Source organism: Rhineura floridana, chromosome 11 (assembly GCF_030035675.1).
Source record: "Rhineura floridana isolate rRhiFlo1 chromosome 11, rRhiFlo1.hap2, whole genome shotgun sequence".
Classification (NCBI taxonomy): Eukaryota; Metazoa; Chordata; class Lepidosauria; order Squamata; family Rhineuridae; genus Rhineura; species Rhineura floridana.
This window is the reverse complement of record NC_084490.1, coordinates 73,127,409-73,142,228: the sequence shown is the minus strand read 5'-3', so window position 1 is coordinate 73,142,228 and position 14,820 is coordinate 73,127,409. Positions and strand designations below refer to the sequence as shown.

General features: G+C 46.1%; 1 protein-coding gene across 2 annotated transcripts in view; it reads left to right on the top strand.

Annotated features, from left to right (window-relative positions):
• TRIP13 (thyroid hormone receptor interactor 13) overlaps positions 1-14,582 on the top strand; it is a 73,956-nt gene extending 59,374 nt beyond the window's left edge. For both annotated transcript variants that reach the window (XM_061588478.1, XM_061588477.1), the window contains exons 14-16: positions 12,479-12,591; positions 13,840-13,909; positions 14,264-14,582. In XM_061588478.1, the coding sequence (XP_061444462.1) occupies positions 12,479-12,591; positions 13,840-13,909; positions 14,264-14,359 (279 nt within the window). In that variant the 3' untranslated portion in view covers positions 14,360-14,582. The remainder of the gene's footprint in view (positions 1-12,478; positions 12,592-13,839; positions 13,910-14,263) is intronic.
• Positions 14,583-14,820: the final 238 nt, after the last annotated feature.

Genomic DNA, 14,820 nt, shown 5'->3' with positions numbered 1-14,820 from the left:
CAGTGGTGCTGGATTGCACTAGAGGCCCATCTGTTCCAGCATTCTAATTGTAGCCAGTCAGAAGCTTTTGGGAAACTTATAAACAGGAGTTACCAAGCCTACATGTGTCCTAATTCACACAGTACATGAATGTGCGTACTTATCTGTAGAACTATGGAGATGTGATATTTGGGATCTTGATGAATAGTCACATTAGAGGTGTAGTTGTTTAATTACTTACCTGTACTTGTTTAATTACTTGGAGGAATTCACAAAGATAACTGGGTTCTGGATTGGGTTTAAAACAAATAATATTTCTTTACAGTGCCAAACTGGCAGTTAGCAAGTATAATGGCTTTGCAGCTTGAAGCTCACTGTTGCCAAATGGTAAGATGAGTTCTTACAGTCATTGCAACATTTTTATAGGCTCCTGAAACTCGCCTCATTTTATACAAGTGTCCAATAGCTTATGCTCATACAGTTGGGCCCTGCTTTTCGGCATTCCGCTTCTTGACATTCCGCTAATACGGCGGTTTTCTTCAGGGGAAGGGGGGTCCGTGGGCGTTTGTCCGGACCAAGAGAGGGATGGCCACTGACCGGGCGGGCTGACACGAGTGGCTCACTTGTTTCCGGAAAGAGTGACTCCCTCCTCACTTTGGGAGGTAAGTAATTTTAAGCCTGCCCTGGCACCCGCACGCACGCCCCACCTACCTTCCTACCAGGCAGGTGGGGGGAGGGAGGTCAGGCGGGTGAACGAGCGATTGAGCAGGGGGAGAGTGAGCGGGCGCGGGCGGGCAGGCTGTCACGGCCACCAGGAGCTCACTGAGGTGGCTCTTCTTGCCAATGCAGTGCGTGCGGGGAACTGCAGGTGACGGCACTTGTTTTGGCAGGTGTCAGGAGTCCGTGGAGGTGACTTTCATTGCCCTTCCTCTCCCATCTTGAGGCTCGCGTGTGTGGCCCCAAGTCCTTTACCTGAGGTCGCAGCTGAGGCTCTGGTTGACTGTGGGGGGGAGGCTTTGTCCTTATTAGCCCACCTTGGGGCTCGCTACTGCGGCCCTAAGATCCTTACCGGAGCTTGCGGCTGCTGCTGCAGCTCCAGTTGGTTGGGGGGGGAAGCGGCTGTCTGCTCTCTTCCTTCCTATGGTTCAGGCGGGGCTTGCGGCGCCTCTGACAGCCTCTGAACCCTGCCGCGGAAGGGGAGCATTACTCCCCCACCATAATAAGAGCGAGCGAGTGAGTGAGCAGGGGGGTGGGGGAGGGCAAGTGAGTGGGGGGAGAGGGCAAGCGAGGAGGCAGGGGGGAGGGCGAGGGGGAGAATGAGCTAGGGAGCTGGCAGAGGGCGAGCAGGCGGGCGGTGGGCTGGCAAGCGGGTGGGATCTGCGATCTGCGGCAGAGAGCATGCTGTGGAAGGGGAGCACTACTCCCCCACCATAACGAGGGCGAGCAAGCGAGCAAGCAGGGGGAGAGGGCAAGCAAGCTATGGGGGAGGATGAACGAGGGAGCCTGCCGAGGCTTTTATATGCATTAATGCTGTGTCCCAGTTTTCAGCAACCTAACCCGCCATATGAGTGGGGCTCTACTGTACTTTGTTTCTGTGATAGAGATAGAAATGGATGGAGGTAAAGAGTCTTCAGTATTCAGTGCACTCATTCCCTCAGCAAAATGACTTTTGGCCATGCAACTGAACTTTCACACACTCTCCTCATACTGTGCGCTCCCAGAATCTCTTCTCCAGCTTCCCCCAAACCTCTCAAACAGATTTTAAGAGAGCATGTGGAGGGGGATTTCTGCTACATAAATGGAAATTCTTCTACTAATGGAACGAGGGATTGGATGTCAACCTAATAGTTGCTGCATGCTAGGAATTTGGCAGGTTGAAAAGAGAACAGGGAAATGCTTGAGTGGAAATGGTTTGGACACCGTAAGAACAGAAAGACAGTGAGGTTGAGAAACTGAGAACAGCAGAGGTCAAAGGAAGAAATAAAACACTAACAGTAAACTGTCCTAAGCAAGGGAGTGGTGAAGGTGATGACAGGTAGATGCAAGATGGCAGCTGTAAGTTGGACTTTAGCAGAGCCTAGGAACGCATCCTTTGGTGACCAGTCTGAGTATAGTTCATAATAAAATGCATGGGTGTTTTTTTTGTTATCAACAACATCCAGGGAAAAGGTTCAGTCAATAATGGGGTAGCTGAAGGTAGGCAAACTTTCATAAGTCTCCACACTGTTCACAAGCCCTGGATTCCTTAGAACCCTCCTAATATGGTTCAAAAATAGAAAAATATTTTCTTGCAGAAATCACTAGGCTTTTGTCTCCTTAAGAGGTCCTGACAAACATAAGAGAAAATAACAAAATGGATAAGGAGGAATGGATCCTGGTCGCAGGGAGGTTTCTAAGCCTGTTCAAACAAATGTGCTTTTGGGACCTTCATGCTAAAAAGGAACCCTTATGCCAAGTAGGATTGCCAGGTTCAGGACCTGAGACTGATCCTGTATCTTTAGGAGAAGAGAAAGTCAGCCAAGTGCAGGTGTTCTTGCAACACTGTAATGGCAAAAACCACAAAGTGGAATTTTCCCTTCCCCCTGCACAACTTTTAAAGATACAGAAGACCTCTTGGAGCAGCCTTTCCCAACCAGTGTGCCTCCAGATGTTGTTGGACCACAACTCCCATCTTTCCTGACGATTGGCAATGCTGGCTGCGGCTGATGGGAGTTGTGGTCCAACAACATCTGGAGGCACACTGGTTGGGAAAGGCTGTCTTGGAGGCTGGGCCTGGCAACCAAGAGGTCTTCTGTATCTTCTTTAAAAGTTGTGCAGGGGGAAGGGAGAATTCCACCTTGTGGTTTTTCCCATTACAGTGTTGCAAGAACACCTGCACTTGGCTGACTTTCTCTTCTCCTAAAGATACAGGATCAGTCTCAGGCCCTGAGCCTGGCAACCCTAATGCCAAGAGATGTTGAGGGCAGGGCTTGCATGCACACCCCTGCCCCATCCCCAGTTCTAAGCCCATGTGTGTTCAGTGAGACACCATTCCATGGCCTTTGAGTCCTGATCAAGCTGTTTTGGGGGACTTCTCCAACCACCTTTTGATTTTTTCCTGAAGATTTTTTGTTCTCCTGTAAACCTTGGGGTTACCCCAAGTCAGCTGGTACCTTTCTTGAGTTATGCCATTTTGGCTCTATTTACGTGAGCTTGTGAAGGCCTGAATCTGAAACAGAGGAAACGGGGGGTGGGGGGCTGACATTGTAAAATGTTGTAGTGTGTCCCTGTTACCTGAATCTGTGGCTGAGGGAATTGAAAATATAAAACAAAACAAAAACATTGAAGGAAGGGGTCCCTACTCTAACTTGGATCTTAATATCATGTTCAAAATCGAGTTGTTTTTTTTAAGCATTTAGAAAGTTCAACCCATCTGCATACAAGTAAATGTTTCATACTAAATAAGAAGTGAGTTAGGGCATGAATTCTATTTTTCTGCCACCATTTAGGGTGTTTTTTGGGGAAAATAATTGTTATTTATTGAAAATTAAGTTGGGACAACTCATTAATCTTGACTTTTTCTATGTCAGTTTTATCCTTTTCTTTGTATGTCCTTTGTATGAGCAAGGCTGGATTAAAGTTGCTGAGGGCCCTGATGAAGTTCCCAAAATAGCCCCCCCTTCCCCCCCCCAAAGAGATACCACACAATAAATATTACAGTCTTTAAGACCAATCAATTTATTATGACATAAGGTTTCATGGACTACAAAAAACACTCTTGAGCATATGGGGTTTCACAACTCTCAGCAAAACATAAAAACGTTTTGTCTACCCTGATAAGCAAAGAGAAAATACTCTGAGCATGTGCAGTTTCACATTTTAAATTCACTTATCATTGGTTTTGCACAGTTCCTGTTTTGAGCCGGTCAACAACTCTCAGACTAACCTACCTCACATAGCTGTTGTGAAGTTATAGGAGGAGATAGTATTAATTTTTTTTATTATTTGGGCTATTTTTTTGTAAACGATTAACCGTATGTACATGCCTTGAATAAATAAAATGGCTGCAAAGGGGGACTTAGTGGTTGTATTATAGGCACTAAATGTTGATTCCTTTAACTATGCATCTTTGTATATTAAAGAGCCATGTTTTTCTGCCCCTCCCCATCCTGCCCAAATTAGTTCAGCTCCAAGGCTTCAACCCATCTTAATCTGGCCTGATCATTGAATGTTTTAGATGTATAAGTCCCAGTTGTGTTCATTTGAGCTTACTCACAGGTTCCATGTGCACAGCGGATGGATTCCTAAGAGGAGTTATCTTCGGCCTGTAGCCACAGGTTAAAACATGGTTTAAAAAAAAAGTTTTACTATTTTACTTTTACAATGTTCTATCCCAAAGACAAAACCAGTAAGATAACAAGATTTAAAAAATTTATAGAATAGTTTTTATTTTATTAATAATGATTTGTGTTAACATTATTGTTTGATTTTGTAACCCTGTACCCACTTATTTGAGAGTAAGCCTCGGTAAACACAAAGAGACTTATTTATTTATTTGTTTGTTTGTTTTATTAGTTGCCCATCTGGCTGGTTATCCAGCCACTCTGGGCGACGTACAACGTAAAAACATACAATTTACATTAGAGCATTAAAAAATCTCAAACAATGATAATAAAACCTAACCCTAACCCCAAAAGCCTGCCTGAAGAGCCAGGTCTTCAAGGCCCGGCGGAAGCTCATCATAGAGGGAGCAATCTTCTGTGTATACATGTATACCATTGTATTGTATTGCTGCACTGAGCTCCTGCTGGGAGGAAGGGCAGGATATAAATCAAATAATAAATAAATAAATGAACTATACACGTTTTGCATTTATCATTTGTGGGGTGGAGGTTGAATTCTGTAACATCCACATGCATGAATTGTATGTAGCATTTGCAAAAAAAATAGCTTATAGGAAGTACCTGATCTCAAATAAACCCACCACAGGAAAGGTGCATCCTGGTTGCTAGAAAGAAAGGAAGGGCAAACTATGGAGATTCCAAGGACTAGAAAATGAGAGCATGCACTTTTCTTTCCTGCTTCTAATGGGAAGGGGAAACTAGCAGCTCTTTAGGACCTCCAGGATTCCTATAGCTTGGTGTGCAAACAACTCACTCATCAATCACAGGTCTGACTTCACTTGTAGGCTAAAATACTGAAAGGTGGGATAAGCCAAGCCGGGTCATGTCACCTAGAAATCACTTAGAAAGTTGCCTGCACATTTTGCTTTCCTTCCAGGAGGGCTAGAGACTTGCATAAAAAAATTTAAAGTTCAGAGTCTAGGCCCCATTGCAGACATGGGCCCCAGGTCAACTGCTCCAATTGCACCATTTTCCCTATGAGTCCGGCCATCACAACGGGTTTCAGCTCCACCTATCGTGCGAAGGCAAGAATGTCTTTGAAGTCAAGACTAGGGGCGTCAGGCCCCTCCCACTCTCCAGTTCATTCTTGCCTTCGTACGAACAAGATTGGAATTACACGTAGCATTTAGCTAAGTCTCTTATTTCTTTGTGTATTTGTCTTCAAATCCTTTTTCTGTTTTGTGTTTAGCCTACTGAGGGTCCCCTCAGAGACCGCGGCTGCGGCTCTCTTCGTTCTCTCCCGAGCTATTCTTTTCAAGTTATTTTCTTTCCTTGACTGGGGGTTCCTCTGAGACGGCGGCTGCGGTTCTCTTTGTTTTTGGCAGTTTTCGAGCACCCCCCCCGGCTCTATTGTATCCGTTGCCTGGGAGTTCCCTCAGTGACCGCGGCTGCGGTTATCTTGGTTTTCGATCGTTTTTGAGCCTCCCCCCCCCGGCTCTGTTGCCGCGGCTGCGGCTCTTCCGATCCCAGCGGGAGCTTGCAGCTGCGGCTCCCGCTGTTACCCCATCATACCTTTTTCCTCAGATCACCCTCGCTACGTGGCTTTAATTCCCACTGTGAAGGGCTTTGCAAACGGCGACGGCGGCTCTCTATGCGGCGGCTGCCGCTTTTCCCTTACTGCCAGGGGATTTTTTAGAGCCGCTAGTGCGGTTTTCGGCCCCGCGGTTCCTCCTACGAGACTGTGCTGGGCAGCCCTTCCCCCAGTTCGCTTCCGACGGCCGCCATTGCTTCTTCCCTCTCCGCCATTTTTTTCCCGCTCTTTTTTTTTTTTTTCCGGGCGCCATTTTTTTTACTTCAAATTTCCCGCCTTTTTTGTTACCATTATTAACCATCGGATACCTCCCCTGCAGGCTATCTATCCGTATGTTTGTGTATATGTGCTGCTGACAACCTTACACAGGGCTGATTTACACACATTTTTACTGTGGCTGTAATCCTAGTGGCTGAATTATATTATCAAGGCTGGAGCTCCAATCCTAGTGGGCTGGATTGTATTATCAAGGCTGGAGCTTTAATCCTAGTGGCTGGATTATATTATCAAGGCTGGAGCTTTATATCAGTGGCTGACTTGTACTAAACCTGATTTATATTGTATATCCTGCCCCCTCTGGGGCCGTGAACAAGCCTAAAACCCAGCCTACAGCGCTAATCTGAGTGTGCCAACTCTAAAACAGCCTATATTATTTTAACGCTGATATCTCAGTGCATTCTGCCCCCTCTGTGGCAGTGCACTTCGCCATCTGCCAGTGTATTCTACCCCCTCCGTGGTAGTACGCTGTGTCAGTTCGGGTCTTTACATCCTGCCCCCTCCGTGGCAGTGTACTGCACCCAGGTTTATATAAGATGGCAGAACAGCCAGGCATGTCACCATCAACACACATGGTGCCAGATCAGCCAGACATGCCACAATCAGCCAAGCCACAACATCCTAACACGTCTAAGACCAGACATGCCAAAGCACTGGCTAAGACAAAACATCTTTCCAGCCATAGTAAATCAAAGCGCCCTCGTTATGTCTCTGTGCCAATCACCACCACAGCACAGACACACATAAGTGATATTTTCCATTCCCCTGCTGCTGCCTCTGACGAGGAAGAGTTTGTTGGCTTTCCCGCTCACTGTTCGCCTAACGAACCTACCTCTGGTTTACCGCCTCAAACATCTGTTCCAATAGTTCATCAGGCACACACATCTGCCACATCTGGTCTGCAGCTGTCTCCTGATTTCCTCTCCCAACTTCAAGCCATGCTGGCATTTTTCACCCAAATGCAGTCACTACCACAAGTTCCTGCCATACCTCCACTCAACATGGACCAATGTGCGTGCCATGAAGCTCATCCTTCCTGTTCACCAGATCCCTTTGATGTAGCCAGAGGCAGATGTACGGACGAAGCCTCGTATGCGGAGGAGTCAACTTTCACTGACCATGTTGAAGGAGACGACTGGAGCGACTATTCAGATCATGAGGAGGATACATCGTATCGCTTGTTTAATACCTCAGACTATCAGCCGCTAGCACGTAGGGTACTTCATACCCTTGGTCTCCAGACTGCGCCTTCAACTTCGTCCGACCCAGCTATCAAAGGGGCCAAGGTCCTCAAATCCCCTGCACCTACTGAACACTACATCCCGGTGCCGGACCCAATTGCCAAATTAGCCTCCGAAGAATGGGCTCATCCACTCAAAGCTCGACGCTTCAAGAACCTGGCTGACAGACTTTACGCCCTAGCCCCAGACTTTGCCACCAAGTTAGATGTCCCTGGCATAGATGAACCAATCGCTTGCCTCGTTTCAAGATCTCTTTTGCCCAGGGAAGGGGAATCCCACCTAAAAGATATTACTGAGCGACAAATAGACTTCGCCCTCCGCAAGAATCACGAGGCCACTGCCCTAGCCATGCGTGCCTCCGCTTCAGCCTCCATCTTCTCCAGAGCCTCTATGATGTGGATGGATGACCTTCTAGAGGATGCTAACCCTGATCCTGTCGCCTTCAGAAGAGCTCTATCGAAATTACGTAAGACAGCAGCTTTTGTGGCCGATGCCACTTTGGATGCCACTCAACTAGGGGCACGAGCCATGACGACTCAAATAGTCGCTCGTCGCACCCTCTGGCTTCGCCACTGGCAAGCTGATTCAGCGGCCAGACTGAACCTGTCCAAGACTCCTTACTCCGGATCTCTACTCTTCGGCGAGGAAGCTCTAAAGGCAGTTCTGGTTGATCCAAAAGACGCCCACAAACCGGTTCTGGCCACAGTCAAGAACATCGACCACAGGCCCTTCAGGCGATTTCCCTCCTTTCGTTCTAACCAGTCCTTTCGAGGAACGCGGCCAGGAGGACGAGGCCGCGACTTCAGACCCTATGACCCCAACGCATTCAGGGGCTCCTGGAACCGACGCTTCCAGGGCAGAGGTCAGTACCAAGGGCGCAGGGGCAACTCATCGTCCTCATATAAGGGAGGCCCCCGCCTACTCAAGTAGTATTAACGCCCTCCCCATAGGTGGCAGATTACTTAATTTTGGAGATCGATGTCTGCGCCTTACTACGGTCTCCTGGATCAGGAACCTTTTCACTTATGGCTATACCATAGAGTTCTGGGCAACCCCTTCAGACAGATTCCATCCGTCTCCATGCCCAAGGGCACCAGCCAGGCACAACATCATGCAGACAGCTATACATCACCTCCTGGACATAGCGGCGATAGAGCCAGTTCCCACAACTGAGAGGTCGGAAGGGGTGTACTCCCTCCTATTTGCTGTGCCAAAACGAGATCTATCTTGGAGGGCGGTATTGGACCTTAAGTTTGTCAACCGTTTTGTAACATATCGCAGGTTCAAAATGGAATCTCTCCATTCCATTACCGAGAGTCTGCATGAAGGAGACTTCCTGGCTTCTATCGACCTTAAGGAAGCGTATCTCCATGTGCCCATTTGCATAGCCCACAGAAAGTTTCTTCGGTTTGCCTTTGGCCACCAACACTTTCAATACAGAGCGATGCCATTCGGCCTCTCCTCTGCTCCAAGAGTGTTTACCAAGGTACTACTCATCCTAGTGGCTTACCTTCGGACCCAAGGGGTTCATATCTACCCATATTTGGATGATCTGCTAATACGGTCCAAGTCTGAAGAGCTGGCTCAGCATCATTTAATGATCACCCTCAATGTTTTGCAGACCTACGGCTGGCTTGTCAACTTCGACAAAAGCCATCTCCAACCAACCCAACGCCTACTACATCTTGGGGCAATGTTGGACACCCTGCAGGCAATGGTCTTCCTGGCTCCAGATCGCATCACTGCCATCACAAGCATCGCAAGGTCCCTGATGCAACAAACATCCGCAGACGTCATGCTTCTCACCAGAGCGCTCAGGATGTTTATCTCCACAATCCACATTGTGCCCTGGGCTCGAGCTCACACTCGGCCCCTTCAGTGGACTCTGTTGCCTTTTCAAAAAGACATTGCCATCTCCAACCATCGCAAAGTTCGTTTGAGCCCCGCTCTGCGCCTCTCCTTCCACTGGTGGACCAAGGTTCAACACCTCTCCAAAGGCACGTCGTTCAGAGAACCCCGCAGAACCGTCGTAACCACAGACGCCAGCCTCATAGGTTGGGGAGCCCACTGCAACTCCCAGTACGTTCAAGGGGTTTGGTCCAACGCAGAGCAATCTCAAAGCATCAACTGGCTGGAACTAAAGGCTGTCCACTTAGCTCTATGTCATTTTCAGTCGCTGTTCCCTTTGCATCATGTGCTCATTCGAACAGACAACACGTGTGTAAAATCACATTTGAACAGACAGGGGGGCACCAGGTCTCGTCCTCTGCAGGACTTAGCCTCCCTCATCTTTGTCTGGGCAGAACAACATCTACAATCCCTGAAAGCAGAGCACCTCAGAGGGATTTGGAATGTGACAGCAGACTGGCTCAGCAGACAACAGGTCTTTCCGGGAGAATGGAAACTTCATCCAGCCATTTTCCATCGTCTCCAGTGTCGGTTCGGCGCCCTCTCAGTCGACCTGTTTGCTTCCAGTCACAATTGCCAGCTTCCAAGGTACTTTGCCCGATACCTGGACTCAACAGCAGAAGCAGTGGATGCCCTGACAACACCGTGGCCAGACGGTCTATTGTACGCCTTTCCTCCCATACCATTGTTAGCCAAAACCTTGAGGAAGGCGTGAACCGAAAGGGCACAGCTGGTTCTGATAGCACCATTTTGGCCACGCCGACCGTGGTTCTCAGATCTTCTGGCAATGTCAATGATGGATCCTTGGACACTTCCAGTAACGCCAGACCTCCTATCCCAGGGTCCAGTACTGCACCAGGACCCTACTTGGCTCAATCTAACAGCGTGGCGTTTGAACGGAGACATTTGAGGTCAGCTGGGCTGTCTGATGCTGTGATTGATATTATTTTGGCCTCGAGAAGACCATCTACCACTCGCATTTATCAACATACCTGGGTGGCTTTCTACAAGTGGTGTCAGTCCCACCACCACGATCCATCCCAGGCCAATGTGCATCAGGTGCTCCAATTTCTCCATAGTGGCTTTATGATGGGACTTCGACCCAACACTCTACGTCGACATGCGTCGACTCTGTCATCCATTCTCTCAGTGTCCTCTCCTGGAGATCATATTTCCTCACATCCGTTCATCAAACGTTTTTTGAGGGGAGTCGCCCTACGCTCTCCGGCTGTTGTCCATCGGTTCCCCTCATGGAGTTTGCCGAAAGTTCTGCAGGCTTTGCAACACCCTCCATTTGAACCCATCAGGACTGTGCCCCTACGTATGCTGTCCTTCAAGGTCTTGTTCCTGATCGCAGTCATATCTGCCAGACGCGTTTCGGAGTTGGGCGCATTGTCTTCTGCTCGACACCTCTGCGTCTTCCATAAGGACTCTGTTGTGCTGAAGACTGATCCTTCCTTCCGTCCCAAGGTCGATTCAGTTTTTCATTGCAACCAGGACATTGTTTTGCCTTCCTTTTGCCCGAATCCTATCCATCCTCTCGAGAAGGTTGGCATTCGTTAGATGTCCGGAGGGCTCTCAAGACCTACCTGTCCAGGACCCAAGAGATTCGACGAACGGAGTCTCTGTTTGTATCCTTTCATCCAAGGTCTACGGGGCATAAAGTTTCCAATCCTACTTTATCCCGTTGGTTAACGGCATGTATTACTTTAGCATATGAGTCTCTGAAGCTGTCAGTTCCAGCTAGTATAACGGCTCATTCTACCAGGTCAGCTGCCACTTCGGCTGCTTTTGCCACTAATGCTCCTGTTGCCGATATTTGTAGGGCCGCAGTCTGGTCTACCCCACACTCGTTTATAAGGCATTATAAAATTGATCGCTATGCCTCTGCTGACGCATCCTTTGGCAGACGAGTGTTGCAACAGGTTCTTAATGAGGATTAACACGTGGGTGGTCCCTCCCTGTATGGGCTGCTGTGGTACATCCCGTTGTGATGGCTGGACTCATAGGGAAAATGGACCATTGGTCTCACCTGAAGGGTGATTTTCCTATGAGGACGGACATCACGACCCTCCCAGTTGGAGGATGACTATATATTTTCTAATGCGTTATATATTACTGTTACGCTATTATATTTAAATTCAAGAGTGAAGTCAAGACTTCTAGTTCTGTTATACAGCTATGTTGCAGTCATGTTACTATGCATGGTACTATTGTGTTATTTTCCTGCTGCCAGGCCGCTTGGCCTTGTTATTGTATTTTTAGATCTTTATCCTGAGACTCGCTGCGAATGAACTGGAGAGTGGGAGGGGCCTGACGCCCCTAGTCTTGACTTCAAAGACATTCTTGCCTTCGCACGATAGGTGGAGCTGAAACCCGTTGTGATGTCCGTCCTCATAGGAAAATCACCCTTCAGGTGAGACCAATGGTCCATTATAATCCAGACATGTGTATGAGTCTTCTTTTATTGAAATGGAAAAAATACTTTTTGTCTGTCCTGAACTTACTGCCAGACAGTTTGATTGGGTGACCCAGATTTCTAGCATTAACAAGGCAGAAAAATTTTATTCTCTCCCCACCATTCATAATTTTAAAAATATCTATTACGTCTCCCCTTCGTATTTTCCCCCCTAAACTAAACAGATACAAACACTTTCAGCAGTGTGGAACAAAAGGCTGAAAATATGAACTCTTTCTTTAGAGAAGCGCTAAGGCCATATAAGAGATGGGTATAAAATTCTAAGAACGCAATTAGGAAGAAAAGGTATCTGCCGCATCTATGATGTAACATGAAAACAAGACTTCTAGTGAAATTAATACACCATGTTTTAATCACATTTTCACACCATATTTAGCTAGTTTTTAAAAAAACTATGCAACTGATGTTGACAGCTTGCTTTGGTGCACTTATGACATTAGAAGCAATGATAATTCTGAAAGTCAAGCTAGGCCTTAAGACTTAAGATAAGTCATTTCTAACTATATATCTCTGGTGTTTACAAGGTAGAACTGGGGCTTCTTGCCCAGTTTAGCATTCAGAATACAAATGACAAGGTGGGCAGATCTGTTGGGTATGTAGTTCCCTATACTGCAGGTTTTGGGTAGCAGTGCAGTTTTGAGCTGTATACATTTTTTATAAATAAAATCTTTTCCCTCCAAAGTGCCAGATAATATATCCTCGACAGCAGCTGTTGACACTCCGTGAGCTAGAGATGATTGGTTATTTAGAAAACGATGTGTCAAAACTGAGTCTCATATTGAGAGAAATTTCAAGGTAAGATTGGGTTTCATTTTAATTTTATCTTTACATATAAAACAAATGTCATGATTCTTCAAACAGCCTCCCATGAATTCAAATGTGTGTGTTTCCAGAATAGAGGTCAAATTGAAAAATTCTGCTTTACTGTGTCTTAATGGATTTATACAGATTCAGCACCTTTGGAGTAAAGTAAGCAAATATTGCTTGTAATAGCAGAGCAATCGAATACCTCAATTCTTAATTAGGTTTTTTTCACTAGGGAAAAACTATTATCCCACCACTGAAAATACATATGCTTGTATTCTTTCTAAATGTGCAATTCCTTGATTTTTCTATGTTCATTCTAATGTATCCCCTCTTGGATAAATGAGACCTCTTTTTGAAACCATACCAGGACTGGGGAAACACTTTGAGCCCAAGGGCCACAATCCATGCTAGCAGTTACCAGTGCCACAGGCAAAACACTAGACGTGACTCCTTCTTTTTGTACATGAGGCTATATTCCAGTAATGAAAAAGTCAGTTTCCACACACACATGCACATGCTTCCATCCTCTGTTCAGGAAAACAAGAGTCCTTACAATAGTTTTACGGACACATTCCAGTCACACACAACACTCAAGGGTGTGGGGGACGGCCAGTGAGGAGTGTTGCTTGGGGAGGCACAGGGCCTAGGTAGGGACTGTCTTGCGGGCCTGATAGACCTAGAGAGCCACATTTGGCCCCTGGGCTTGAGACTCTTCATTCTTGCTATATGCAACCCCTTCCCCTTTTCATCCAAGATAAGATTATGGTAAAAGGTATTCAGAGGTGGTTTACCATTGCCTTCCTCTGAGTCTGGATGCATCTTAGTCTGGTGTCTCAGCTTTGACCATTCCATCTTTGAACAAGAATTGCTGCTTTTTAGCTGGAAAATGCCTCTCCTGCAACAAACTAAATTACAAGGAAAAGGTTTAAAAGCCTTCTCCCTGACATCTAACTTTCAACATGCAGGAACATTTCTGTGAGAAGACATACATTTTCCCTCCTGCAATCTGAACAAGTACAATCCTATCTCCTCATCTGCTGTTAGTAAAAACTAGGCGTAAAAGAGACACAATTCGGAACACCACAACCGATGATTGTATCAGAATAAGTTATATAAATTATCAGCATTTTGTGATAGTGTGCTGTTTATAACTAACATAACACAGTTAATACTTCCTTAAGTGTTTGTATTTGTGAAAGTGAGCCTAATGCCTCAAATGCTTCTGTATTAATATAGGAAAAGTGAAGGGCTTAGCGGTCGTGTTCTAAGGAAACTTCCTTTTCTAGCCCATGCGCTTTACATTCAGGTAAGGTTATGCTACTTTATGAATCTCCTTTTACTGGAGGGGTGGGCCACATGTAAGCTTGCGGGTTTCCTTGGATCTGGCCACTAACTGCAACTTGTACAAGATTAACTTTGGCACCAGCAGCAAGGAGTATGCCTAAACAAAGTCCTCATATATACAACACCTATTCTTTGTTGACCCATTTCACGCTTCTCTGTATGGTCAGTTTTGGGCACTTAATGAAAATATTGCCCCTTGGGGTTTTCCCTGTTTTAATGGAATAAAAATGCTGATGTTGTGGGATCCATCTCTTTCTCCCCTCCCCACTATGATGGATACACTGATCCTGGCACTGATTTCATTTTTTTATTCTAGTCACCTAACGTTACAATGACAGCTTTCCTTCAAGCCCTGTCGCTTGTGGTGGACAAGCAATTTGAAGAAAGAGCAAAACTTTCAGACTGTGTTTGACATCCTCATTCCACTTCTAATGCTTTATTGCGTATAATACTTCCTTTAGTTACATTGATGTATTGTCCTTCTGCATGATCATTAGGACTTAAGAACCTATAAATAGATAAGGAAAATTTGGGTAATGTATATTTTTTCAAATGTTTTCCAAGTGTAATTTAGGCATAAAGACTGTATACATTCAAGAGCTTTACTTCATATGAGTTATAAAAATGCATTAAAATGCCTAATTCCTAAAAATAACTATTTTTGTCCTTGTTAATTTTGGAAAGTTGTGTTTAACATCCTGCACTTCGTTTACCTGTGATCTGTATCCTTTTCTGCTCATTCTTTGAACCAGATTACTTCAAGTCAATAATTTTGATCCCTCCAGTAAAACAAAAAAAACCCCTACTGAAACAGATGTGCTGATTGTGAAGGAGATCCATCTTAGCATGAGCAGGCATCTGCCTGCCCAACAG